Genomic DNA, 26525 nt, shown 5'->3' with positions numbered 1-26525 from the left:
TCAGTTCATGGCCAGCCCATTAAAAAAAGCAAGTCCGGCCCAAAGCCAAGAAAAACATGATATTTTATGTTTATTTTTGGCTTGGAGACAAAGAAAAAAAAAAGGTTAAAAACCACCTTCTCGACCATCTCATCACAACCGTAAAAGCAGTTTTAACGGCATACGATTTGAAATTTGAAATTCGAATTATATCTTCTAATATATGAAGCCGTGGGTCCCATGCAGCGCCAGCCGTTGAATGGATCATCAAGCACATACGCTCTCCACGCGTCCACTTCCTTCGCAATCATGTCCGCTCCATCCCACCATATCAAAACTGCGAACGTACTCAAAACGGAAGTCTCGCTGACTGAATCTACGGCTAACGAATCAAAGTCTCACACGTGGATAATGACCTGGACCTGCGTACATCAGAATGCGAGTAGGGGAGATTTTATCATTACGGCGCGTTTGGTGAAATTTGAGTTGTGTTGTGGGGTATTCCTACAGTTTCCCGCCCAATGATTATAGTCAAAAAAACAAGAAAATTTTGAAAAAGGAAAATGAATATAAAAGCCAGCCTCTAATTCATTGTTCTTTACACAAGGGAAGGAGTAAGAGGAAGAAGAACAAGAACTAGAGCAATCGATCAATCAAATGGAGGACCCCCAGTCTGCTCAATCTGGTAATTTCAAAAGTTTTGTTTGTTGTTTATTTTTTGTGGGTGTGTTTGTGAAAATTGGTGTGAAATTGGGGTTTCGTTTTGTGTGTTTCAGGAAAGCTTCTTCGGTATGCGCTCCGATCGGGGTCTAAGTCCAAGGAGGAGAAGCCTCCGGTCGCCACCGAGTCGACTAACAATTCTGCGTCTAAGAGGTATGATTTGATGATGCTGATATGTGATTGGGCTAATTGTTGATATGATTTCACTTGCAATAGAATCTGTTTGTGGGGATGATTTGGTTTACATGTTATGAGGGTATCCTGAGCCATTCAATTGTTCTAATTGTTGGGGGAAAGATCAAATTTTGGTGAAATTTGGGTATGTTACATGAACCAATTCCCATAATTTGAGTAATTGCATGTAAATATTAGCAGTATCAATTGATTTAGGGGAAAGATCAAAACTTTTTTGTTGTTGTTGTGAATTATTTCCATAAAGAATTTATAGAGGGTAGGGTTACATTTTCGGTCTTTAGGGTTAATAATAAAATTGACTTGTAAGCTATAGTTTTCTCCCATGCTTGTTTGTTATCTGCATATGCAAAGTGTTACTGCTTAGAAAACAGAGTCAATTGGTTGAATTCTATATGGGATGTCTACCTTTTTTTAGGGGAAGACCTGCATCAACTCTAAGTAAAAGTGTGGGTGTTCTTGATCTCTATGGCAAGGACAAGCCTGCCAAGCCACCCAGAAGGCTCTCCAATCCTCCCAAACCGGCTGGCACTCCAGCTCCAAAACTGCTTGGCAACATCACCCCAATCTCTGAGGCCAGATCAAGGAGGTCTGTGAAAAGTGAGACACCTGCTTCTGACGTTTCGAAGTCTACAAGCCGGAAGAAGTTTAGTGTCCTCTCCTCAGCATCATACTGGCTGACACAGATTAAGCTGTCTGAGGCTGCTGGCAAGCACTCAATTTCACTTGGACTTTTCAAACTAGCCTTGGAGGCTGGATGTGAGGTACAATTCATGTATCCCATCTTTCTATTTTCCATTTCAGTGATTTCACCCCATTTTTGTTTGATCATTTGTCTGCTCTTAAGATCATTTCTTTTAATGTGTCAAAGGACTGAACTTTAAATTATATTGTGTCTGCCTTTTTCTTTGTTTCATATAATGTCAAACTCAGCCTCTTCATCGAATGCGCGATGAGCTAAAATCGTATGTGGTCCGTCACAACCTTGATGACCTTGAAGATCCTCTGAAGGAATTATTGGAGAGCAAAAGTAACGTAGAAAGGGAGCAGATGCAGATCTCCGAAACCTGTTCTCAGGTACCCGATGAGGGCACTCGATCTTCTGATGATGATGTCAAGAGCTGTTCTTCTACAATGGGAACTAGGAAATTAAAACCCAAGTCGTTGAACACTGATGCTGCTCCAGTTTCTCCAGTCAAGGCCTCAGCCAAGAAGGAGATTGCTCAGAAAAGCATTCCTGCAACGAAGACTAGAGGATCTTTGGTGAAGACTTCTTCAAATTCAGGACCTGTTTCTGACAATGGGGCTCGTGGGCCAACTGCAAAGAAACCCCAAAAGCCAAGCAAGCAAGAATCTAACAAAGTAAAAGACAGGACTAAGAAGCAGGGGGATAAATCTGCTGGTGAGAAAGGCAACTGTGTCAAATGATTTCACCTGTATTTCTTTTGTCACGGATTATGTTCTATGTGCAATCATCTTTTCTTGTTACGTTTCATGTGACATTATTTTATGGTCCAATGTTTTTACAGGCTCAGTTAGCACTACTCCTGCAGGGCAAGAAGCACTTCATGAGAACAAAGAAAATGAGGTGAATTGGTCTCTCAGAATCCATTGCCTTTTTCGTTAAGCTTTTACTTAGTTTTTATTCCAAACCCTTAGCTTCTCTAATGTCAAGCTGCTTCTTGTGGTCTTGAGAACAAAGATGTTTGATGTGTCTTGTTTTATGAGCAAAGATCTTTATTTGTCTATTGCAGGATGCTCCACCAATGGAAGATGTCAGTTTGACTGCTGAAGTCGTGTAAAAATACAGAATGCCAGAACAATTTCATTTTCATATTCTTGTTGGGTTTGTCTTCAATGTTTTTTTTGTGGGGATAAGTTCCTATGTAAAGAAGGTTTCAGGTCTAAGTTTTTCAGTCTAAGTTTTATTTTTTTGGGTCAAATTTCAGTCTAAGTTAAAACCATTTCATTTGTCTTTTGTTTGATCAAACCGAGCTTGTTATCTTATTGTTATACAATTTCCTGTTGGTGCCAATTGTGCTGAACCATTGAAGTAAATTATTTGTTGTAATCATATAACTATGTACTCTTTTTCTGCCCTAATCTGTTTTCTTTTCCTTTTTTTAAATATCTGAAATATAATCCGTGATTTCATTTTATCTGAAGCATAACCTGTTTTTGACACAATCATTTGGATTATATTTTAGATTGGTTTCCAAGGTGTGCATTTGGAGTAGCTTAAGATAAAAATTGAATCTAAAAACAGAACATTGTGGCACCATGGTAACCTTGCCAGTTACCAGGAAATCAAATATGGTTCAATTCAAATTAGGTCTTTAGGGGGAACAGAAATTGAAAGCGAGCTCAGCCGAATTAAGTTATAAACAGAACAGAAAAAAGAAAAGCCAAAACAAAATTTATCACAAAATAAAAGCACTCTTTTCAAATCCATGCTCTCATTGATTTCCAAAGTTCTACATTTAATCCATGATTCAAGCAAAACTAGGCATATACCAAACTGGGCGTGGCCAAACATACATGAAATCATGTGAAATACATCTCAGTGGCTCAACTTTACCATCTTCCATGCTAAAAACTCCAGAGTCATGGCCAACCAGCAAACTATCCTCATCCAAACTATCATCAGTGAAGTAGATGCAGTTGGGTTTTATCAGCCCCTTAAATTGCCGAGCTTCAATGGCGGTAGACTGGTTATGTCCCCAGAGAATTGTCCATGAACCTAAGTTGCTGATCGGTTCCCAAATGCTTTCCATAGAATCGTACCTGTAAACTTCAAAGTCATATGTCTCTTGGCCAAAACTAAAGTTTTCCTGCACAAACCTTATCAGCATAACAAGCTCTCCTTCTATGCCCACAAGATAAACTTTGCCTCCTTTAAAGAAAAAAGGGTCAGAAATTTCTTCAACATTTGGTGGAAACCAAAACCAATCGCCATCAAGATTGCAAGACACGAGCCTCCCAATCTCATCAGTGGCAACCAACTCGTTGCCCATGGAAATAATGTCTTCATAATGAACCCCTGCATCTTGTATCATGGTCCAGGTCCTGTCCCTTGCTTTGTAGCATATGAGCCTTCGCTTCTGCCCAAAAATCGCCAAAACTTTGTAGTCAAACGGGTAGCGACAAGGGTCTGAAGACAGTATAGCTTTGTGAAGAACAGGTAAAGGGTCTTGATCATAGAATGGAGAAGAAGAGAGTTGGGGGAGAGCAATTTGAGCGCAGTTGAGAGGGTTGAGCAGGGTAACGGCTGATGTGGTTTCATGTCGCAAGATTAGCCAGCCTGATGATGATCCACATACAGTCTTTTCATAAGCCTCAGGCAGTTCAAGACAGTGGATTTGGTGAGTGTAAAGACTGAAAAAACACTTCAGGTCTTGGTTGTGGTAAGCTTCATAGTCGTCGCCTGCGTGGTGGTGGTGGTGGTGGTAGTGGTTGTCGGGCAGCATGAGCCATGGGAAGTCGAGAGGACGAGCTTCGTAGCCAAGATCGACAAACATGTTGGTCAGTGAATGATTAAGGTTTAGGGTTTTGTGGAGAAGAGAAAAGCTACGTATAGCTAGGTAATGGAAATGGGCAGGGTGAAGTATACTCTCTTTCTCCTCACATATATACAGATACAGGGGATTTCCTAATTCTGCAAGGAGTAGGAGTGAGTGAGTGACCCTCGTAGACGGTTATGTGAAACTACTTGTCTAGGAAGTTTCCCGTATGATCAGAAAAACTTAAGCCTCAAGTAGGAAATATAAAAAAAAAATATTAGGAAGTCCGAGAATTGGAAAGATTTATTATACAACTAGGAAAATTAAGGGTCATAGTTTCGTGCTTTAATTAATTCTCTTTTTCATAATCAGAAAATGATAGGCAACCTTATACGACTAGGAGAAGTAGGAGTTTCTAATGTGAGCCAAGACCAGCATGTAAATCAGGCCCTTCGATTAAAAGACTGGCCATTGTCAGAAGGTTTTATTGTCAAATTCAGTTGTTTGTTAATTTGTGCGATAATTTCTGATTTTCATGTTCCCTAAGTAACCTTATAGTGTTACAATACCTTGGATGACATTACAACTGGTTTTATTTTACACTCAAATTAGTGCCACCAATATGTACTAAAATTTAAACCCACCAACCCCCATAGTTCTTCAAGCACACTGGCAAAAGAAGTAGACGCAAATTGTAAGGAGTCTGCCAATTATGAGCTCAATTCCTTGATCGAGCTGCTAAGTGGCAATCTACTCGATTGAGTCAAAAAAATAAGGACCGAAAATTTCTGCTTTTGTAGTAAACTACTAACTTTCATTTCAAATACCGAACAACCAAGTTCATAACAATCCAATGCAAATTGATACACAACACTATTTTACAAGAGATTAACCAAGAATGCAATGTGGCAGCTGGCAAGACATATCTTAAGACAAAGCAAATCCTACGCATCATAATTTGGGAATAAAACATTGAAATACAGGATAAATGTTGATAAGTTGGCACAACGATTCTCGCAGTAGCTAGAAATGCTACTTATAAAATGCCTTTGAACAAATTCCGACTGTCCTACAAGCTCCCATGCGAAGGAGTTAGTCTGCTGTCCAACTCTGTTCCACGATTTCCCTCACTCTTCGGTTGTACTCACGCTTGTTCTCGCTAAACATGCGAGCAGCTTCTGAATTTGCAGGAGAGTTTGGGTTGGGATCACATAGTAGTGACTGCAATAAGAAAATGGTAGATGTTAGAGTCTTCTCAGATTGTTGGTGTTTAGCACACTAAAAGTTTCCCAACACATACATCACTATTTCCATTCATAATTGGTCTACATCGAAATACATACATGCCTCCATTGGCATGTGCAGCTACATTTGTAGTATATATATAAAACTCCACACTGTACTGGAATAAAGATAAACGTACTAGCCTTCCTTAAGACCCTAAGGTGTAGAAGCAAAACCTTAACCTCCCCAATACGATGTTTCTTTAAGTTCTAAGTCAAATGTATGCTATAGGCGACACACCTTTGCTACATACCATGAAAATTCATAAATATAAGCAAGGAACAAAAATTCTATCCACACAATTCAACCATACCTGAATAGACGTGAGTATAGCTGCCACATCATATATAGGACTCCACTGATTCTGTAAAATATCCAAACAAATACTTCCATCTGCATAAACTGACCAAATTTGAAAGAAAAATTGAATTCAGAAACCAGAGGAGAAATGCATAACATGCAGAAAATTGTGATGTCAAGACATGTATAATCCAACTTACTATTTGGATGAAACATTCGAGAAACAAATCGGACTGTCGGTGGTTTGTTTGGGTAATCCTCTGTAAACTGAAGGGTCAACTTAAACGTGCCTGTATTACTCCAACAGAGAGTTCTTAAATGTAGATATTAACAAAGTTGAGGTTATTGAACAGAAACATGCATACTGTGGTCACATCAACGGGCAAAAGACATGACAGAAACAAAGGAGGAAAGCTTTTAGTTATTTACTTAATATTCAGGTTTTGGTTTTCAGAATTTAGTATTAGAAAGTAAGAAAATTTTAGGAACTTAGTGAAATAAGGAATCCATCGGACTGCAATCTAATAATTTCGTCAAGAAGAAGATATAAAATCCTTTACAAAAGAAAAGGAAACACTTTAGAATCGCTATTTTAACTAAAGCATAACGTAACCACTGTACATGCTGTTCATCTTCATTCTAGAATGTAAAACTTAGATCAGAATATCCCACGTCTGAAACACATTAACATAATCAAAAGCTTCAGAAAAAGGATTAACTGACCTCCATCCCAAGGAGTATCATCAGGACTGCAATCCAAACCAGACAAGAAACGAGAAATGGCTTATCCAACCGTACTTAAAACATATGGAAAAATGAATATTAATGTTGCATAACAAAGAGAACACTACAGTAATTTCTTTTTATGCATTTCATTTTTCCAACATACCCAAATATAACAGCATTCCACAGCATTATATTGTTATCTTGGGGCGCCCCACTAATCCCTGCAGGTGGGTCTTGTTGCAACCTCTTGAAGTCTCTCATCAGCCTCTTCCTCGCAGGAGTCGACATTGCTAGTTTGCTACCACCTATACATCACAGCAATCAACAACCAATAAACATCAACCCAATTCAATATGTCTTTTAAGATTAACCGTGCATTGGAGGTGAATCCCTTTGCATATTGTTTCCAATGCCTACGAAAAAAGTAAAAGAAAAAAATTTCTACACCAAATTGAATGTATAAAAATTGGGGCAAGCAATTTGGGCAACGGGTAAGATACATAATCATGAAGAAATAGAATCATCAATACAAACACTTCAAATTACCAGCTAGGATAGCTTTAGCTGAGCTAAATATACACAAAAACAGAGCTCAGGACCTGAAAGTAAGCGCAAAAACTGGAAATTTCACTTCAATTAAGCAACTTTTTAGGTGTTTAGAGCTACGGTATACATGATAACGAAAAGAAGCATATTCTCTCCACTAATTTGACCATAAGAAACAAAACCCTAATTCATATTTGGACTACAAATACCCAATTGACTACAACCCTAATAAAGCTAGGCACTTGACCCCATCCAGACATAAAATTCGGATCTTTCTGATTATAGCTTCGTTACCCGCCTAAAATAACAACCAATTCTAAAATTAAATTTGGAAATGAATAAAAATACGAGAAATTGAAGATAATTTGGGGAAAATTCTCTCACCTGGAGCTCCGAATCTCCAAGAAGTCTCGATCTGAACAGGTTCAGAATTGGGTTGGTGAAGAGGGTGATCAAGGAAGGGGCTTTGGAGGGGGTTTAATCAGATCGAAGCCATTAGGTCTGGCAGGAGAGGAACACAGAACTACTGAGAGAGAGAGAGAGAGAGAGAGAGAGAGAAGGGTGGAGGTTGTTTTGTAAATTAGCTCATATCAGAATTATCAAGTGAATGTGAATGTAGGAAATTTGGGATGTGGTTGGGGTCGGTCTACTCAGCACTGTCCCTCCCTACTTGCCTACTTGCCTTCTCTTTCTAATATATTCTCTTATAAAAAGTGAATGGAGGGAATTTTCTCTCCACCTTTTTCTTTTCTCTTTTTCCTTTTTCCTTTTTCCTTTTTATGGTTTTTCATTCTCTTGAGAGATTCAAGAGCTACCATGTTATTTTACCTAATATAAAACCTTGAAATCGGTGACGTTAATATACTCTTAAATTTTTTTATAATATTGAGAATAAAGAGAATAATAAGAGCTTATAAATGAAGTTATATTTCGTGTACTGTATATGCATGCATGAACGATTGTTTATTGTTTATTATGTATGTGTGATTACGAAAAACCTACGTATTATAACAATTGATAATCACTCATTTTCATAGCCACTAACTAACCGTACATAGTTTACTCTTTACAAAATATAATCACATTGCATTCATGACATACCAATCATATAGCCCTTGTTGTCATTTCATGATGCTCCCTTTTTGTCTCTTTATTTACAGAATATATTTCAGGAGCTAGCTGGAAAAAACTATGCAGAGCATCAGGAAAGGAACTTAATTAAGGGGGGCTTGGTTTGGCTTTTACAAGTAGATACATTGATCCTGGGCCCTGCAGAACATATTGATCGATTAAATTGTGACCTAATAATTGGATGAGGATGGTAAATTTTAGACGGAGCCTACAAAACAATAATTTAGAGAGTAGTATTTGACGTACTTTGACTACAATATGGAGGGGGGTGGGTCCATAAATTTTGTCTCTAATAGCTAAAGAATATAAAATGGTCGGCAATGCAGTGTCACTGAAAATGACCACTGCAGGATCAATGCAGTGTTTTTATTAAGGATGTTAACAAAGTGATTAAGAGTTAAAGCATACTTAAACATCAAAGCTTATGTCAACTAATCCATGGTCAATTACAATTTACAACATATACCATCACAACTGTATACTTAGAAGAACAAAAAAAAAGAAATCTAATAATACACAAAATCAAACTCAGTTTAATTGTCTTGGTTGAATTAATTGCCTCTATTCTTGCTTGATTACAAATTAACAAACATATATTCCAAAAAAAACTATAAACTTTTGTGATCTCTAGTGTCACCAGGAGACGTAGATGCGCTCTTGGGGGCACTTGCAAATGGCAATGAAGGTGGCAGAAACATCAAGCTCCCGGGCTGCGAATTCGCAGAAGTCGTTTTGTTCAAATAGCTTGATGCACATCCAATGGTACTATTGTTCCCTATCTGCGTTTGAAGGTATGGAGAAGAAGAAGTAGTTGTACTTCCAGCAAATTGGTCACCCCATTTGAATTTCTGAGCCATATTGATATTGTCACCACCACCAGCCTGATTGTTGTTGTTGCCTAGCATTCCAGTAGTGCCAGCTGTCCCAACATTACTGTTGCTGCCAATGATTGAAGAAAGTGCAGCTGCTAATGCAGATTGGAAACTTGGGTCAGCTGTGATTGCCTTGGTTGCAGCAGCAATGGGGTCTGGTTGAAACTGATGAGGAGATGCTCCTTGAGAAGGATGAGGAGGAGGAGTTGGGTTAAGATTATTCTTGTGCATGTAGTTTTGGTATACATTGTTTTGTAGAGGCTGCTGCTGTTGCCTAATTCCAAGACTACTTAGTGATCCACTTTGGTTCTTGTTGTTGATATTGTATGGCGGTAATTGAGCCCCATAAGAATGGAACCCATTGCTCCATGACATGTTGGTGTTGGATTCAGAATTAGAACCAAAGTTGAGGCTGGTGGGAGGGTATAGTTGGTGAGAAGAATTTGATGAAGAAGAAAATTTATTGAAATGGGACGAGGCATTAGAGGATGATGATGGTGGTGGTGGGTTTGAAGTGAGGTCTAAGGTGATTGTTGGAAGAGAAGATGACAATGAAGAGTTGGGTATGAAGAATCTGGATTTTGAGTTATCAGAGAGATAGAAATTGTATCCATGAAGATCGTGAGCAGCAGTTGTGGTGGCCCCAACTGATGGGTTCAGGCCAGATCGGGCTGACGATGATGAGCCGGATAATAGCATGGAAGCGGCTGCCGAGGTGGTGGAAGCCATAGCTGTGGCTGACATAGGAAGTGGGTGATTGTGTGTTCCTTCATATGTGGTGATTAAGATGGACATGTCCTCCGCACATCTTTGTACCTGAAATTAATTACAAACCAAAAAAATTAACATATGTACAATATATTTTTAAACTACATGGTGCATCATATTATGTGACAGGTGATGTGTTCATTGCCAAATAAGGTGCATAAATATTCACCTGTTTCCGTACAGGACATGATGGTGCAATGGTGCAACGGTAGTATGCACGAGGGCATGGATTTCCTTTTGCAATCTTCTGTCCATATTTCCTCCACTGGCATCCATCATTCATCTGTGTCCAAATACATTATATTTTGTTAGTAAAATCTCATGCCTGGCTACATCTAGCTAGCTATATATATATATATATCTTTAATTAATTTCACTTTTGCATGTGGACTAACCGTTGGGGTATCACATCTGGCTCTCACTGAAACCCTAGCTTTCTTCACTGGGTTCTGTTGAGCAACTTCATCTTCTACACTTCTTGCTGTCTTGAGAACTTTCTTAGGTGGCCAGGTCTCACCTGCTTCTTCCTTGGGCACCTCTTCAAGGCTGCTTGCAGGGCTTGAATTCAATAAAGGCACTTCAGTAGTTGTAGCACTTGATTTAGGTGCTTCATATTTGCAGTCTAGCCCCAAAGACAAGCTTTCTCTATCTGACTCATTTTCTTTCCCTTGACTACTAGTACTACGGTTTTTGTTCTTTTCACCCTTTCTGGGTCTGCTAGAAAACGATCCAAGGCTGAGTGAGACCATCTCGGATTCCTCGTCTTGATGGTTATGAATATTGTTAGTACTAGCAATTGTAACATCCTTGGACTTGTTTGCTTTTTCTTGAATGTCATACAACTGCATTTGAAGTGTCTGGTACTCGTCTGTTATCCGATCTAAGTACTTCTTCAGCCTTTGATTCTCTTCTCTAACCTCACCCATTTCAGCTCTAGCAGATTCAAGCTGATAATCCTGTTCCTTTCGACTTGATGAAGTAGATGCCATTGAATGATCAGGTTCCACCTTCGTATTACTCGTCGTTGATATCTGTTCAATTCAGCATAAGTTAGAAAAGTTTATATTGATGAGTGAACAGTATTTCGTAATATTCAAACTTGAAATCTCTTTTAGCTTTGGAAAGAGAAGTATCATTAAACGAATAGTTAGTTGGTCTTCCTAATCAAATTAAAGGTTTATCATAGACAAAAGCTTAGCTCATAGGCAGCCATGTAACAATTCATGGAAGTTCAAACCACTAGCTAAATTGCCAAACATCACATGTAGAGCTCTCTGGTTTCTGCCCTAACTTTAGGTCCTCTAATAATGAAAATATTTATCTGCACATGAATATTATACCTTTCAAATTATGATCTTAACCTTTTGCGCATAATATTCATAATTTTACATTGACGTTTCAGTGGGAAGACAAACTTGGGAAGAAAAATCAAATCAGTGATTGAGATGGTTTCAAATCTCCATTAGTACTGATAGATATTTTGAGATATCTATTTGAAATCCAAACGAACTAGAAAAATATATAGATCGGTCAGCTATCATTCAAAAACTGTTTATTTTAAGAAAGGGAAAGGCTTCAGTTTCTATTACCTGCTTGCTGCTACCCAAATCTTTCTGTGTAGGTGAGGATGATTTCATCTCGTTATTATCCTGGCATGGTCTTCCATTTCCAACCTGTAAATTTCATCATTAAAAGAGAAATAATTGTTAATGATCTAGTAATTAAGTACTTATAAAATTTCATGAAGAATAAAAGGCTAAGTTAAAAGCCCGGTTTTTGTACTTGTTTCAACCTATACATCAATAAAAAGCTATCGCCTTTGACTCAAAAAAGTACTTATAAAATTTCATAAAGAATATATCAATTTATAACTTAATTTTGTCAAAAGATGAGGATAAAAGCAGCTGAGCAATAGCTATGGATAGGCACCTTATTTTCATCAAACTAATAGTATTAGTTATCTAAAACAAATGATCTTTCAAAATTTATAGAATTTTTTCCTTTGTGGGTACTCAACACATAAATTAATTACAAGGTTAATGATATCCACATGTAATTAAGAGTTTCATCATGTATTATTTTCTGAATATAGATTTTGAACAAAAAATTAGAAGTAAATATGACTTACTTTGAGAAGAGTATCTTCTTTGCTACCAGCAGCTTCTTGATCATCATGATCTGCAAGACTGCTAGATTCAAGTACCAGTCTCTTCTCTTCCTTTTCTGATCCTCCATGAGAATTGGACTTTCCCAAAGCAGCCTCCATAGCTTTCTTCAGTTTTCTATCTCGTTTTTGCTTTTTCTGTCTATCCTTCTTTTGGCTAACTCGATTCTGCGGGCCTCCTCAATTGCTCTTCTTCTTTTATAGACGGCATGCAGAATTTGACTCGTCCCTTTAGACCTTGAAATTATTCAAACTCCATATGTTTAGAGAGCTATAGCCTGAATATAATTTATTAATTCATCCCCTAAATTATATAAACACGGCACGCAAAATGTCAACTCCTTCCTTCTCCAATTGCAGCAATGAAGAAAACATATACACACACTGCAACTATTCATTTTAATTTTGTTTAAAAGTATTGAAGAAAACAAAAGAAGAAGAATTCAACGTCAACGTTTGCGATAACATGCCAGAGAGAGAGAGATAGATGAAGGGCTTTAAGCCGCAAAACTCGGTCCCCACTTAATTCAAAATTGTATAATATGCAAAGTTGAAGTTTCGTACGTTGCAAAAGTCACATGGGGATTGGTTCACGGTCAAATAATTAATTGGCTGGAATTTTATTTCAGGGGTGGGGTATTAGGGTTTGTATAGCTAGTAAGAAAAAAATAAGATTCAGGTCAACTATGGGTGTTAATTAAAGTAAGGAAAGATGTTGTGGTCAGTTCAAGAATTATTGCCTTTTGGATTCATTTTGTCCATGCATTTGACCTCATTAACGTTAATGCGATGATTAATTCATGCTGGAATTGGAATTAGGTGTGGAACTCTCCAAGGTATACCAAAATTTATGCGTTCGTCCATCCAATTCACACGCTAAGTTTGAACATATATACGGTCAGAATTCGATCTTTGCTCTCTTTCGCCTTTGTATTTAAAAAAAATGACAGTGACGGCATGCAAACGTATTATTCCTATATTTTTAATGGTAAATTTAAATTGAATCATTATAAAAACTATACTAGTGATGAAGCATGATGAATAGAGAGATTATTTATGCTGATAAATATTGTTCAAAGATAGATTTGGAGGTCAATGTTTGTGCACAATTTCAAAGGATTAAATAAAGATGGGATCACTTTCGGTGCATTGTAGTTTGACAGGATATCAATTAGAGGTCCTGATTAAGTGGAGAGGAGCTATTATCTTATCTTCTTAATTAGAACGACAATTACCAAGAATTACAAATTAGGTGTTTCAAAACTTTGACATGTTAAGGGGACATTTTGTTTGACAAAAAAATGAAACGAAGGAAGAATTATCCTATTAACAAATCCGTTGAAATTCATTAGCATTACTCAGCAAAAACAAAGCAATATGAAGCATGATGGCTCTTGATCTTGAACCCCTATGTGCCCAAATTAAATATGTAATTTTAAAATGCAAGCAGTCCACTTGTAAGCGCAAGACTCGGCCATGGGCAGCCCCTATAGCCTATAGGTATATAGAATAACCTTGGGATCAACACCGTTGACGTCTAATAATTTGTCTTGGTCCATTCCAAGCTATATATATCTCATCCTACCTGACTTGGAGACAACACTACGTGATAATAATATGTTTGAATATTACTTTAATTTGGTGGTCAAATCAATCTCGATCGAGGATGAGAAAATTTGATGCATGATCATTTCATCTTAGGTTAAACTTATTTGCTATGAAACCGTCGATTAAAACCCTCCCGTTACATGCTATGCACCAAGCAATATGAACTTATACATAAAGGATAGATATATGTCTTTGAGTTCATTCATATAGTTGGTACGGAAATGTTATAAGCTTTCAATTACCTGCTGCTAGCTTAGTTTAGAGTTATAGTCCATTACCGGCCGGCTCCGGACCGAAAAGACCTGACGGAGTAATCCCTTATCTCGGATTTGAGATGCTAACGGGGCGGGTATTATAACATCCTAATAGGTCAAGGGTCTCTACTTTATTCATGCTTGTTAGGGTTTATAAGCATTATTTTAGTGTAACGTGTAGATAGATAATGCTTGTAACACAATTGCTTATGAGTTTAGTCTATACTATGGTCTAGGAAAATTAATTTTATTTGAAGGTTTCCACTACGTATTTAAGCATTCATACAACAAATAATTTATTACAACAACTCAATTGCAGTCCTGTATATTTTGCATTGCATGAACTGGATTGCGGGAGAACTCATATACAAAAAGTCTTCGCAACTTTGAGACTTCTGCTAGATTCTTGGTTTTTTATATTAGCATTGATGGGGGTTATACAATTAAGCAGGTCAACAATTGTGATCAAAGTATTACTTGGGAGTTGGGTTTCTGGAGTACGCGCATTTGATCAATAATTAATTAAAACCCCAAAAGGTGAGGTTTGCTATTTTTTTTTTCTTTTTTAAAGTTATATTCAAATGCAATTCCATGCACTTTCCTGTTGAAACCTGAGTGTACTACTTGATGATCAAATTTCAAAACTGAGAACCACATCTATATATTTTTTGAAAGAAATCGATGCATTCAAACAACAAGTTCCTCAATTAACACATCTTGAATGATATCGAGAGAATTCTCATACTATAAAGACGAGTTTTCAATTGACAAAGCAAAACGAGCTAATCTATGGGCCACTATGTTGGCCTCTCTAAAAACAAAATTAATATGAGTATTTTGCAACCTAGAAAATAGATTATTGCAGTCTTCAACCAAAAAACCAAAATCTGTCCAAGTCTCAAGCGCTTGAATCAAATTCTTAGCATTTGCACCCACCAACTTTGCTCCCTTGCTCGTATCTTAAACGAATCGCAGGCCTTCACAAAATATCAGCGGCCACATGTTGAAACCTAGGGGTGGATACACGTTGGGTTGGGTTGGGTTGGGTCAGTTTTGGTCTAAACTCGTAATCGAACTCATACATAGCGATTTATATGATTTCTTGGGCCCAAGACCAGCTTATTATTAAGCCAATCCAACCATTTTGTGATTGGGTCGGTGGTTTAGTCGAGTTAATCCAAAATTATGTTTGCTTTTAAGTTTTGATTCTAACCTGTAACCTAATACATAATGGATTATGATTTTTTGAACACAAGACCCACTTATTATCAAGCGAACGCAAACCAACCCAACCCTCTTATAATCGGGTGGGACGGTTTGGCCGGGTTTACCCAAAATTGTGTCCATCCCTATGGAAACCTCACTGCCCTAGCCTCCACAAACTGCCCTTCCTTATCGGGAGTATTTTTACTCACCACTTTAACCCAAGGTGTGTACCCTTATTACCATCAACACTTGACACGTGTCTACTAACATAACTATGGTTCTATAAATATAAAGCATATAATTAACTATGGTTATGCCAATGGACACGTGTCAAGTGTTGAGAAGGGTGGTGAAGATATACCTTAAGTTAAAGTAGTGAGCAAAAATATTTTCCTTCCTCACACTACTACATTTACCCTTTTGCGCGACGGAGAATAATTAGTCGCGCAACGAACAATCGAGTCGCTATTGTATTTGCGCGACGGATAAAACAACCGTCGCGCAAAGTTCGTAAAGACTGACTTTGCGCGACAAATATATGGTTGAGTCGCGCAGAGTGCGACGAAGACCACTTTTAGTCGCGCAAACATAGCGACGGATAGTATTCATCGCACAAATATTCGTCTCACCATAGTAAGCGCGACGATACCTGAATCGTCTCACTCCTGAAAGCGCGACGACATATTATTCGTCACGCAAAAGTATTCGTCGCACCAATATTCGTCTCACCATAATAAGCGCGACAATACCTGAATCGTCTCACTCCTGAAATGGCGACGACACCTTATTCGTCGCGCAAAATTATTACGCGACGAGATCTAAATCGTCTCACGAGAGTAAGAGAGACGATATAGTCTTCGTCGCGCAACAAACAGAGCGACGATTAAAACACGTCGCACTTTCGCGTCCCAAAAATATGCGCGACGGAGGTATATACTCGCGTTCACTTTCGCGCGGCGAAATGTTTTCGTCTCTTAATTATTCGCGCGACCAAAAATATTAGTCGCATTGTCTTTAAAGAGACGAAACATTTCGTCGCGCAAAAATAAATATATAGTTTTCAAAATTAATTTATTTATCCGTTTGTAAATGCGCGACGAAAAATGTCGTCGCGCAAAAGTATAAATTTTATTTAATTTTAATTTTACCGTTTTGTTTTGTAATAAAATATATTTGAATTGTACGTTTTTTTTTTTGCAATAAACTATATTTTATGTAGTTTAAATTTTATGTTTTTTTTGTAATAAAATAAAATTGCAATAAAAAACCATAATGAAAAGATAATATAAATTGAAATAGTTCAAGACAAAATGTTTAAAATTGAAATAAAAAACCATAATGAAAAATATAATTGTCGCGTTAAGATGTCATGTGCGACGAGAAAAGTCGTCGCGCAAGGGTTTGGCGCCAGAATATTCTTTCGCGGTTTTTCCCCCTTGGTTTATGCGACGATTGTTTGTGTGGTTGCGCTAAATATTTTTGCGCGACGACTATTTGTCGTCGCTATTCTTTGCGCTACGCATATTATTGTCCGTCGCGCAAAAGTGTTATATGCGACGCATATGTTGTCGTCGCGCAAACTATCGTCGCGCAAATAGTAAAACGTAGTAGTGTCATCATCCCTAGCAATCATTGATTGAGTTGTAGTTGTATTCACTTGATTTGAGGAAATTTAATGCTTGGCTTGTATGGAATGGATATGTGAGGGTAATATATAATTGTAATAAATTTGATATATACCTAATTGGGGTATATAAATTGAGGGATTCGGATCCTCTGCTCTAATTTTCTCTGCCATGATCTGCTATACTTTTGTTCCTCATACGCCACATCATTAAAATTTAATCTAACGGATTTAAAAGTTGACACATCAAAAACTCAATTTACTCCTAATTAAAAAAGAATAAAAAAACCCTAACACCCAACTAACTGTAGTTAACGTCCTAAACCCTCTTCTTCTTCTTTTTTTCTTTTTTCTCCTTCTTGCTTCGTTCTGTCCTCCAGCTTTTTTTTTTTTCTCTTCTCCTTATTCACTTTCTGTTCTTCTCCCAAAACCCACCCCTCCCCACCACCTGCCGTTTTCTTCTCCACCCATTCCCCCATGACAACCACCCCCCACTCCCAGGCCAATCCCCCACCCAACAGACCCCTCATCCCTTCTATTTTTTTTCACCCCCGAACCCAGCATGAGGTTATTGGTTAATACATTTTTCTTAATTGTTTTTTTCACCCCCGTGTAAGTGTATCGAATCTAGCTTTAATATGTATTGGGTCCTCGGGACAAGAATTCTATCCTTTTCTTCCTAATTAATATGTATGGGAGAAAAAAAAAGAAAAAAAAAGAGAGGAGGACAGAACAAAGAAGAAGAAGAAAAAAAAAGAGCTTTGGATGTTAACTATTGAATAAAGAGAAGAGGACAAAACCTGAAGCAAGAAGGAGAGGAGCACAGAACCTGAAGCAAGAAGGAGAAAAAAAAAAAGAAAAAAGAGGAGGACGTTAACTACAGTTAGTTGGGTGTTAGGGTTTTTTTTATTCTTTTTTAATTAGGAGTAAATTGAGTTTTTGATGTGTCAACTTTTAAATCCGTTAGATTAAATTTTAATGATGTGGCGTATGGAGAACAAAAGTATAGCAGATCATGGCAGAGAAAATCAGAGCAGAGGATCCGGATCCTAAATTGAGACCGTGTAGGTGTAGCCCTTTTTTATAAAAAGACAATATAATTTTATTATATAAAAAGAATAAAGAGTATAAAGGACACATATTGTAAAGGGAGTCACGATATAGCAACCATGGATAAAACTTCCCGAATGACCCGTGTAGTCCTTTATATATAAAAATATATTGTTTGAGTTTTTTTTTTTTGGTCAAAAAGGAAAACTCCGTGTTTTCACTAGTAAACCCTTACTTTTTAAACAAAAGCCGTTTTTCGGGGATTTTTAATAGGAATCAGGGTGTTGACTAGTCCTTAATTGTAATTGATTTTACGTTGTTATCTTCAAGCATAAGAGCATCCACAATGGGCTCCCTAAACTATCTTCTTAGACAAATTTTAGGGAGGAATTGGGAAAATACAACTCCAACCATGCTCCCTCTCTCTACCTCCTAAAATAGGGAGACCTCTAAAATATATTTGTAAGTATCCTATCGGTTGTTCAAGTTTTTTTTTTTGGGTCAAAAAGAAAAAACTTGAATAGGTCCTTAATTATAATTGATTTTATGTTGTTATCTTCAAGCATAATATCATTAAATGGTGTTGCATTGACTTGCTCGATTTGTTATGCATAATGTGGACAACTTTATTTAGTTTGAGGTGCCCCTGATCTAATTGAGGACGCCCTATTATGTGATTCTTTGAGTCGGGATTAGGCATTTTATCCCCCCACGTTGTAACTCTTTGTTTTACCAATAAAATTTTCCTTGTTCCATCGAAGTTCTCTAAAAAAATACTCTAGGCAATATATGTATAGCAGTGGTCGTGCTAACCATGTTACTAATCATGTAGATTCTTAATGCCCTCAAACTAACATTCCTTTTGTGGTTAGCAATGCATGTTAGATCTAAGACTCCAAGTCAACGAGCTAGATAGACTGAGATTTGCGTACATGATGAAGGAAGGAAGAACCAACCGATTAAACAACTAAACAATGTATGTTCATTGATCCAAATTCTTTTCCATTATGAAACTGAAAGTCAAATTGCTCAACTAGATATTGTTTTATTTGAATCAGAGTCCAATGATAATAAACAACACCAACACAACCCACCCCCCCAACCAAAAAAAAAAAAGGAAAAAAGTTTGGTGGGGCAATGCAAGCTCTCAAATGTCTTCATTATCATTTGTTAAATATGGACCTACACAGTTAGAGAGTTGGTCAAATTGTCAAACATCAAACCCACCGGGATATTTTAAGAAATCTTTCTTCCTGCATGGATAATTATTACATGTTTTAATCTCAATCAATAAACTCACTTAATTTCTCCACAAAAATAGTCGTAGGTAATTATAATCAAAGGTTGATCATAATGCAGGAAAGAAGAACATTTGGTCAAACATCCGACTTGAAGCACAAAACATGTCTCATAAGTTTCTTCAACAAGATCTACCTCGTTTGTAACTTTACTCCGTACCCAACACGGTGTTTTAATTTTCTCTCTTCATTGAGCAGATTCAAAACCTACATTTCGGTGGTACGTCTATAAGTCCACCAAACAAAAGAAGACAAATATAATATATTCCTCAAATGCCTCTGTTTAGACCTGGAACCAATAAGCAAAAATAACTACGACCACCGACGGAAGCCTGTGCCTGAGCCTTCATCTGATGGTTCTCAAGGAACCTTCTGCGCAGCATGTAATGGAGGAGAACACATATTTTCACTTGAAGAGGATCCATATATTTTCTTCTTCTCCTTGTTTTTTCTTTTGGTGTTCTCTGTTGTGGAGGCCAAGGCCCAAAAAACTAACAAAAGCTAAAGAGAAACAGAGTTGGGCCAAGTAAACCACAATGAAGAAAAAGGTTGTTTTTTTTTTTTTTTTTTTGGGGTCATGAAGCCCAAAGCTTGCTAAACCATGAGGTGGGCATTGAGACACCGAACTTTTCTCTTGGCCTCCTTATCACCTATGCAGTTATGGCATATGATCTTATCATCTTGATACTTGATTTGCCTGTCAATGTCTAACAACATTATCTTGACCATTTCTCACAAATTTAGTCTAGAGGTGAGGTCCATCATCTTCTATAAACCACAACCCACAGCCGCTTGATCATTGGAAACTTTTTTAATTTTTTACTCAAATCCGAATCAACCCATCATGAACATGTGGAAGTTGAAATCTTTAGTGATGAAGAGGCCATGAGAGTCCACTGTAAACAACTGGTCTCATCTACATGCTACAATTCAGGATTGTGATTACGTGACATTGTGACGTGGAATTCAGTGGAGTAGTACAATCATAAATCAAGGAACAGAAAAATCCAAGAGTATGTGAGAGTGACAGCTTTCTCCACGCAGCTTTCCAAGAGTGCTGAGATTCAGTCTGCAACTAAGATTGGCATATAAAGAGGAGAGGTCGAAGTTAATAGCTCAGGGACAAATCCAATCATATTTCATTTAATTCTGTTGCATCGGTCACCATGAATAGGATTCTGGTTTGCAGAGAACTCAGAGCCAGAGCGCCCCAGACAGCCTTGAGCTGGCTCAGTTCATTAAACATCTCGAGGTATAATAATATGTTTCCTGCATCAAATACGGATTTTGGTTCTTGGGTTTGTTTTAAATGGTAAAAATATATCTGGGTTGGTGTTGCTTTGAGGGTTATAGGCAACTTAGGGTGTTGGTTTTCTTATATCTATTGATATCTGCCTTTGTGATGCAAAAAGAATCGGGCTTTCTGCATTCCATTATCAACGTTTAGGATGATTGATTGATGTCCATGAGATCTTGTTTCTGTTTAATTTAATGGATCCATGTTCTCATCCCATCGACTTCTGGAAAATGTAATGCATTTGGATTTCAATTAAAGACATGCTGCACATTCATGTAACTTTTGATAGGGGTGGAATATCTTTATCTGATGATGTATGTTTCTGTAGTAGCTTTGATTTCAACCATATAACTGAAGAGTTTTACAACATATTTTGTATGTGTTATTCATAATGGCCTTTCTAGTGATAATTTTTGACAATTTCGTTTTCCCTCGTTTTATGGCAGATCTGTTCATGGGTTACCCTTTGCAACCGTTGAGGCGGAAGAGATATCTGGTTCACAGCCTGCTGAAGTACTAAACTTGGGTAGGTTCCGACACTTTAGCAGTATGTGTCATTTGCCACCGGAAATCGATTCCCATGAATAATGTCCTGCACTCATAACAGTAATTGATCTTGGAGTATAACTGGAGAGTAAAACCAGGAATTATAACCTGATCCGTGAAGTGTTATTCCTTGGAATAGTTATTTTGCTTTTATTTGTTTGTATTTTCCTTGTTATCTTTTTCAAGAATGATCAATGGACCTCTCAGTAAGGTTAAAACCGACTGGAAAAAAAAGAAACCTGGTATTTGAATATATTTAAAATAAAATGTTTTATTTCTTTAGTGCAGGGGAAATGGAAGAAAACTGCTAGATGGAACACAATTTTGGATCCTTTAAATGGGGAACCATTCATTAAAGTTTGTGAAGTAGATGAAACAGGAATTCAGGTATGCCTGTAGATTATAGTGTACAAGTATCCTTTTGCTTTCTTTACAAATCAATCATTTCCTTTGTCCGGTGAATATAATGCGTAACTGAGCACCCATCTTGGCTTATGTTTTAGGCACTTGTCAGAGTTCGTAATGTCTTTTCATAATGTCCTATTTCGATTTCACTTTATATGCAACACAATTCGCTTAAACTTTGACATGTTATATGTCATTGTATGCGCACCTTAACTAAATTTGTTGGACTGCTATTGCAGCCGTTTGTTGAGAGCTTGTCCAAGTGCCCGAAACATGGTCTTCACAATCCGTTCAAAGCACCGGAGAGGTTTGTGTTTATTGTATTCTGTTGCTTTGCCCTCATTCAATTTTTTAGGCATTATTTGTTGCCTAAGATTACTCACACAGATATCATATCATCGTAGAGGATTACAATATTTTCATCAACTTTTCCCTTTTGAAGAACTTGATGATGATATTCTATAAAATTTGAAACAAAAATTACAACTGATAGACCATTTATTGCAGGTATCTTATGTTTGGGGACATATCTGCAAAGGCAGCTCACATGCTTTCCTTGCCAAAGGTAACAAGTGTACAGCAGAAGGACAGTGTTCTTCTTCTTTTACCTCTGTCTAGTATTTGAATTAAGACTGATGCAGTTCGACGTTTTGACCTTTCAGGTTTCTGATTTCTTCACAAGATTAATACAAAGGGTTGCTCCAAAGAGTTACCAGCAGGCTTCTGGTGAAGTTTATGTTACTCGAAAATTTCTGGAGAATTTTGCTGGTGATCAGGTAAACTACAGAAACAAACATCAGCTTCACCTTTTATGTTTTCAGTAAAAAATGTGAAAGAGAAAAGAAAAGAATGAAGAGTGATAGGGGCTTAATTGGAGTTGAATGCCATACAATTGATTGGTCCTGTACTTATTAGTGTCAATGCAGTACTTCCCAAATTGCCCCATAACTGTATGTCGCACTTATCCCTAGCTTCTCCCGCACAGTACAGGAGTAGAGTATTATTTATACTATTGGGTTAAGCACAGTACATTCCATTGCATTTACGTAATGGAATATAAATTCACATAAAGTCCTTTCTCTACTTTCTCTACTATCTTTTTTGACACATATGTGGCAGGTCCGCTTCTTAGCAAGGTCTTTTGGGGTTCCTGGAAATCATCTCGGACAGCAAAGCCATGGTTTTCGTTGGCCTTATGGTCCTGTAAGTATATGTTTGAACATACTTAATTTTTGTTTGCACCCCGAAATCTTAAGCTTTTCATACAAATTTTGTTATTTTCATAATTGGACATCTGAAAGAATCTTCTTGCAGGTGGCAATTGTTACTCCCTTTAATTTTCCTCTAGAAATTCCTGTACTTCAGTTGATGGGTGCACTTTATATGGGTAACAAACCAATCCTCAAAGTGGATAGCAAGGTATTCCAGTTTAATTTCTGTTGGTGGGTGGTATAGTTTATCGTTCTTTAACATGACATTTGATGTCTGTTATAATCGTTGGTTTACCAGTCCAGTGGTTAATATATGTTTGCAACTGAGCAGATAAAAACAACATGTGTATATATTTAAAAAGAAAGAAGCATCTTTACTTTGGATATAATTAAAACTGTGGGGGAGAGAGAGTATGATGCATGTGCCTAGATAGTCATTGGTCGACTAATTTCTGAGTCGAAACCTCTTTCCACAAGTTAATTTTTTTTTTCTTGGCTTTGTTTGATCTATTGGAAACCCTTTACTAGCAAGCCTTTAGATTTTGTGTTTGTCATGTAGCCCTTTGTGATCTTTCTCTGCGCGGATAGGTAAACTGTTGACCAAACATTTTCTTTTGTAGGTAAGCATTGTTATGGAGCAAATGATGAGGCTGCTTCATTACTGTGGGTTACCAATAGAGGATGTTGAGTTCATCAATTCTGATGGGAAGACAATGAACAAGCTACTATTGGAGGTTGGTTCAAAGTACAATATTAAAGTATTTGCAGCGTATTATAATTTAGAAAAGAGACTGCTCATAGCTTTCCTCCACATATTTGCAGTTCGTCGATGCTATGTTACTAACTTATGAGGTGCAAATTGAAATAACTTGCACAATATTGAAATATTTTACTACTATTGCTTCAACAGGCAAATACACGAATGACCCTCTTCACTGGTAGCTCAAGAGTGGCAGAAAAATTAGCTCTAGACTTGAAGGGTCGTGTTAAGTTGGAAGATGCAGGATTTGACTGGAAGATCTTAGGGCCTGATGTTCAGGAGGTTTCTTACAAAATTTTTATCTTTTAGATTATACAATTCTCTCTTGGTAGAGTAACATCCATTGTTGAGTTATCTGTTTTCGTTTATGTGGCAGGAAGACTATGTTGCATGGGTCTGTGATCAGGATGCATATGCATGCAGTGGTCAGAAGTGCTCTGCACAATCGATGCTCTTCATACACGAGGTAAGCCTCTCTAATTTTAAACCTTATGTTTACAGTCCTGCTGAGATTGTTATTCATATGTGTGGATCAAATATAGTAGTCTCACATCAACTAATGTGTTAGGAGTTTTAACTGGGACTGAGACCTTTCAAGGTAAAAAGTACACACCAGCTCACCAGATGGTTAAATTAGGGTGCAAGGTGTGAACTAGGCCCCCAGTTAGTTGGTGTAGGTGTTGTATCAGCATGGTTATAATATGCAGAATTGGAAGTCAGTCAAGGTAGTGCAGGCGTGAGTTGCGGCTTGAGGTGGAGGTGCATATCCATGTGCTCAGAGTTGCACGTGCCTTTGAAATGTTGTAGCAACAAGTAGGATGATTATTCTTCTATAGGTCATGTGATGATGATGGATGGTATGATGCAAAATTGAAATTCATTTAAGGTGGAGACTTGGAGTAGTCGTGAGTAGTAGTGGCTCAAGGTGCTTACAGTTGCGTATGTTCCTCGATATAGGTGTACCTTGAGATGTTGCAGCAACAATTTGGATGATAATTTTGTCATAGATCATTGCCAAAAACAATGGACAGATGAAAGGCTAATTGGTTTTGATCCACAGTAGAGATTTTAGGATGTCCCCTTTTATTGGTTAATGAGAAGTCCAATATTAAGACCCTACAGTCAAGCATACTAAGTGGTTATCTTGAGGAGATATCTGTCTTACATCCTGTTCTGCGGCTTACATGCCATCAGTGGGGTTTCTAGTAGGCTATTATTGTTGAGACTTGGACATTTTGAATTTCAATCAACAAGCTGTCAACATCTTTTTTCCTTTTTCGTTGATTACTTTTTCATATTCTTATGCAGAACTGGTCTAAGACTTCACTTCTATCCAAAATGAAAGATCTGGCTGAGAGAAGGAACTTAGAAGATTTAACCATTGGCCCTGCCCTTACAGTAAGGACGCTACTTGTCCCGTTCTGTACTAATTTAAGTTATTTAACAACATATCTCTTTACACACTTATGTTGTTGCAGGTCACAACTGAAACAATGCTAGAACACAAGAATAAATTGCTTCAGATATCAGGTTCAAAGCTACTCTTTGGGGGTGAACCCTTAAAGAACCATTCCATTCCACCCATATATGGTGCCATAGAACCTACAGCCATTTATGTTCCACTTGAAGAAATACTGAAGGGAAATAATTTTGACCTTGTGACAAGAGAAATTTTTGGGCCATTTCAGGTAACACACTACCTAAGTTCCTTATATTTTTCTCATGTTTTGGTAATTACTGTACTTCATTGCATCATATTCAATGGCAAGTTTTTGTGGTGAGGACAATGGTATTTGATCATTCAAATTATTCATAACGTAGACAATTTGAAATTGGTTGGTGCTTGAGAGGGCACAGAGAGTAAAATTTTGGGCTGCATATTTCGTGTGTGTGTGTGTGTGTGTTCTTTTTTTCTTTTATGTTATATTTGCTACTGACGTTAACATACTGGCTCCTAGGTTGTAACTGACTATAGGAGTGATCAACTCCCACTGGTGTTGGATGCTGTAGAAAGGATGCATGCACATTTAACAGCTGCTGTTGTTTCAAATGATCCACTCTTTCTACAGGCAAGATTTGACCACTGTCTCTATATCTGTACAATCACAGATTTTTCTTAAGTCAAACGACATGCTCAACATCATTACAAGTTTACAACTCTGGATTAAGAAGTTCTTAAAGTTAGCTATTATATGCTTTAGAATGGACTTAATACAAACTAATGCACCTCATGAGCATTTCATTTGAAACCTACCTGGCGAGTCTTTTGGTGAAAGCTTATCGATTCACTTCTTCCTAAAAGGATGGATATTGAATCAACTTTGTACATTTTTAAAAAAATACTTATTCTGAAAGTCTATTTGCAGGAAGTTATTGGGAACTCAGTAAATGGGACTACTTATGCTGGACTGAGAGCAAGAACAACTGGAGCTCCACAGAATCACTGGTCAGTACAAAATTTCTTAAACTTTTTCATACTTCATGTGAAGGTTTCCGAGTGCTTAAATATGTCGAATGATGGTTTGTGACAGGTTTGGACCAGCTGGAGACCCAAGGGGAGCTGGCATTGGGACCCCAGAAGCAATAAAGCTCGTCTGGTCATGCCATAGAGAAATCATCTATGATGTTGGTCCACTTCCGAAGCAGTGGGAAATTCCACCTTCTACTTAGAGAGTCATTATGGACCAGATGAGATGAACACGGGGCCTTCCGTTCGATGTGAACAAGCATGTAGTTGTAGGTTCTGACACATCTGCTGATGCTGCACATAGTAGCTACCGTTGACCCTTAGACATTTCTCAGTTATGCAATAAAATGAAGGGATTTTCTTCCCAAGCCTTCTAATTGATTAATTGTCCCCTTTTCTTCTTTCCCTTCTATGATAATATGAGAGAGAGAGAGAGAGAGAGAGAGAGAGAGAGAGAGAGAGAAATGCTGTGGCCATGTAGTCATGATTTCTTCTAATTGTATCCAAAGAACCCAAAAAATTTAAAAAGAAAAAATTGAAGTGCTATTTTTTTCCATATAAGAAACTGATAATTCAAGTCTTCCCCCAACTGCACACATCACACATAGTTCTATACT

General features: G+C 37.5%; 5 protein-coding genes across 5 annotated transcripts; 2 read left to right on the top strand and 3 right to left on the bottom strand.

The window, feature by feature from the left end:
- The first annotated feature begins 529 nt into the window (after positions 1–529).
- LOC110752046 (microtubule-associated futsch-like protein) lies at positions 530–2970 on the top strand. Its single transcript, XM_021952631.2, has 6 exons — positions 530–664; positions 756–852; positions 1310–1655; positions 1825–2293; positions 2421–2479; positions 2646–2970. Exons 1-6 carry the CDS (start codon positions 637–639, stop codon positions 2691–2693), a joined length of 1047 nt encoding a protein of 348 aa, XP_021808323.1. The 5' UTR covers positions 530–636; the 3' UTR covers positions 2694–2970.
- A 337-nt stretch (positions 2971–3307) lies between these two features.
- On the bottom strand, positions 3308–4566 carry LOC110752071 (F-box protein SKIP23-like). Its single transcript, XM_021952661.2, has one exon. The coding sequence runs from the start codon at positions 4407–4409 to the stop codon at positions 3384–3386; it is 1026 nt and encodes a 341-aa protein (XP_021808353.2). The 5' UTR covers positions 4410–4566; the 3' UTR covers positions 3308–3383.
- A 610-nt stretch (positions 4567–5176) lies between these two features.
- On the bottom strand, positions 5177–7922 carry UBC3 (ubiquitin-conjugating enzyme 3). The gene is made up of 6 exons (XM_021952680.2): positions 7632–7922; positions 6865–7006; positions 6699–6724; positions 6176–6265; positions 5989–6077; positions 5177–5612 (listed from the first exon to the last, which is right to left on the bottom strand). Exons 2-6 carry the CDS (start codon positions 6987–6989, stop codon positions 5484–5486), a joined length of 459 nt encoding a protein of 152 aa, XP_021808372.1. The 5' UTR covers positions 6990–7006; positions 7632–7922; the 3' UTR covers positions 5177–5483.
- An 842-nt stretch (positions 7923–8764) lies between these two features.
- Positions 8765–12546, bottom strand: LOC110752057 (WRKY transcription factor 72B-like). The gene is made up of 5 exons (XM_021952644.2): positions 12147–12546; positions 11608–11691; positions 10414–11049; positions 10188–10301; positions 8765–10066 (listed from the first exon to the last, which is right to left on the bottom strand). Exons 1-5 carry the CDS (start codon positions 12282–12284, stop codon positions 8987–8989), a joined length of 2052 nt encoding a protein of 683 aa, XP_021808336.2. The 5' UTR covers positions 12285–12546; the 3' UTR covers positions 8765–8986.
- A 7641-nt stretch (positions 12547–20187) lies between these two features.
- Positions 20188–26289, top strand: ALDH12A1 (aldehyde dehydrogenase 12A1). The gene is made up of 16 exons (XM_088253499.1): positions 20188–20474; positions 20966–21045; positions 21349–21452; positions 21710–21777; positions 21978–22035; positions 22133–22246; positions 22590–22673; positions 22785–22889; positions 23302–23415; positions 23592–23723; positions 23818–23907; positions 24750–24839; positions 24920–25129; positions 25400–25510; positions 25808–25887; positions 25973–26289. Exons 1-16 carry the CDS (start codon positions 20389–20391, stop codon positions 26109–26111), a joined length of 1665 nt encoding a protein of 554 aa, XP_088109625.1. The 5' UTR covers positions 20188–20388; the 3' UTR covers positions 26112–26289.
- Positions 26290–26525: the final 236 nt, after the last annotated feature.

The sequence above is a fragment of the Prunus avium genome, chromosome 5, assembly GCF_965620075.1.
Source record: "Prunus avium chromosome 5, drPruAviu1.hap1.1, whole genome shotgun sequence".
Lineage (NCBI taxonomy): Eukaryota > Viridiplantae > Streptophyta > Magnoliopsida > Rosales > Rosaceae > Prunus > Prunus avium.
Note: the sequence above shows the minus strand (reverse complement) of the source record. Positions and strands in the feature narration are given on the sequence as shown.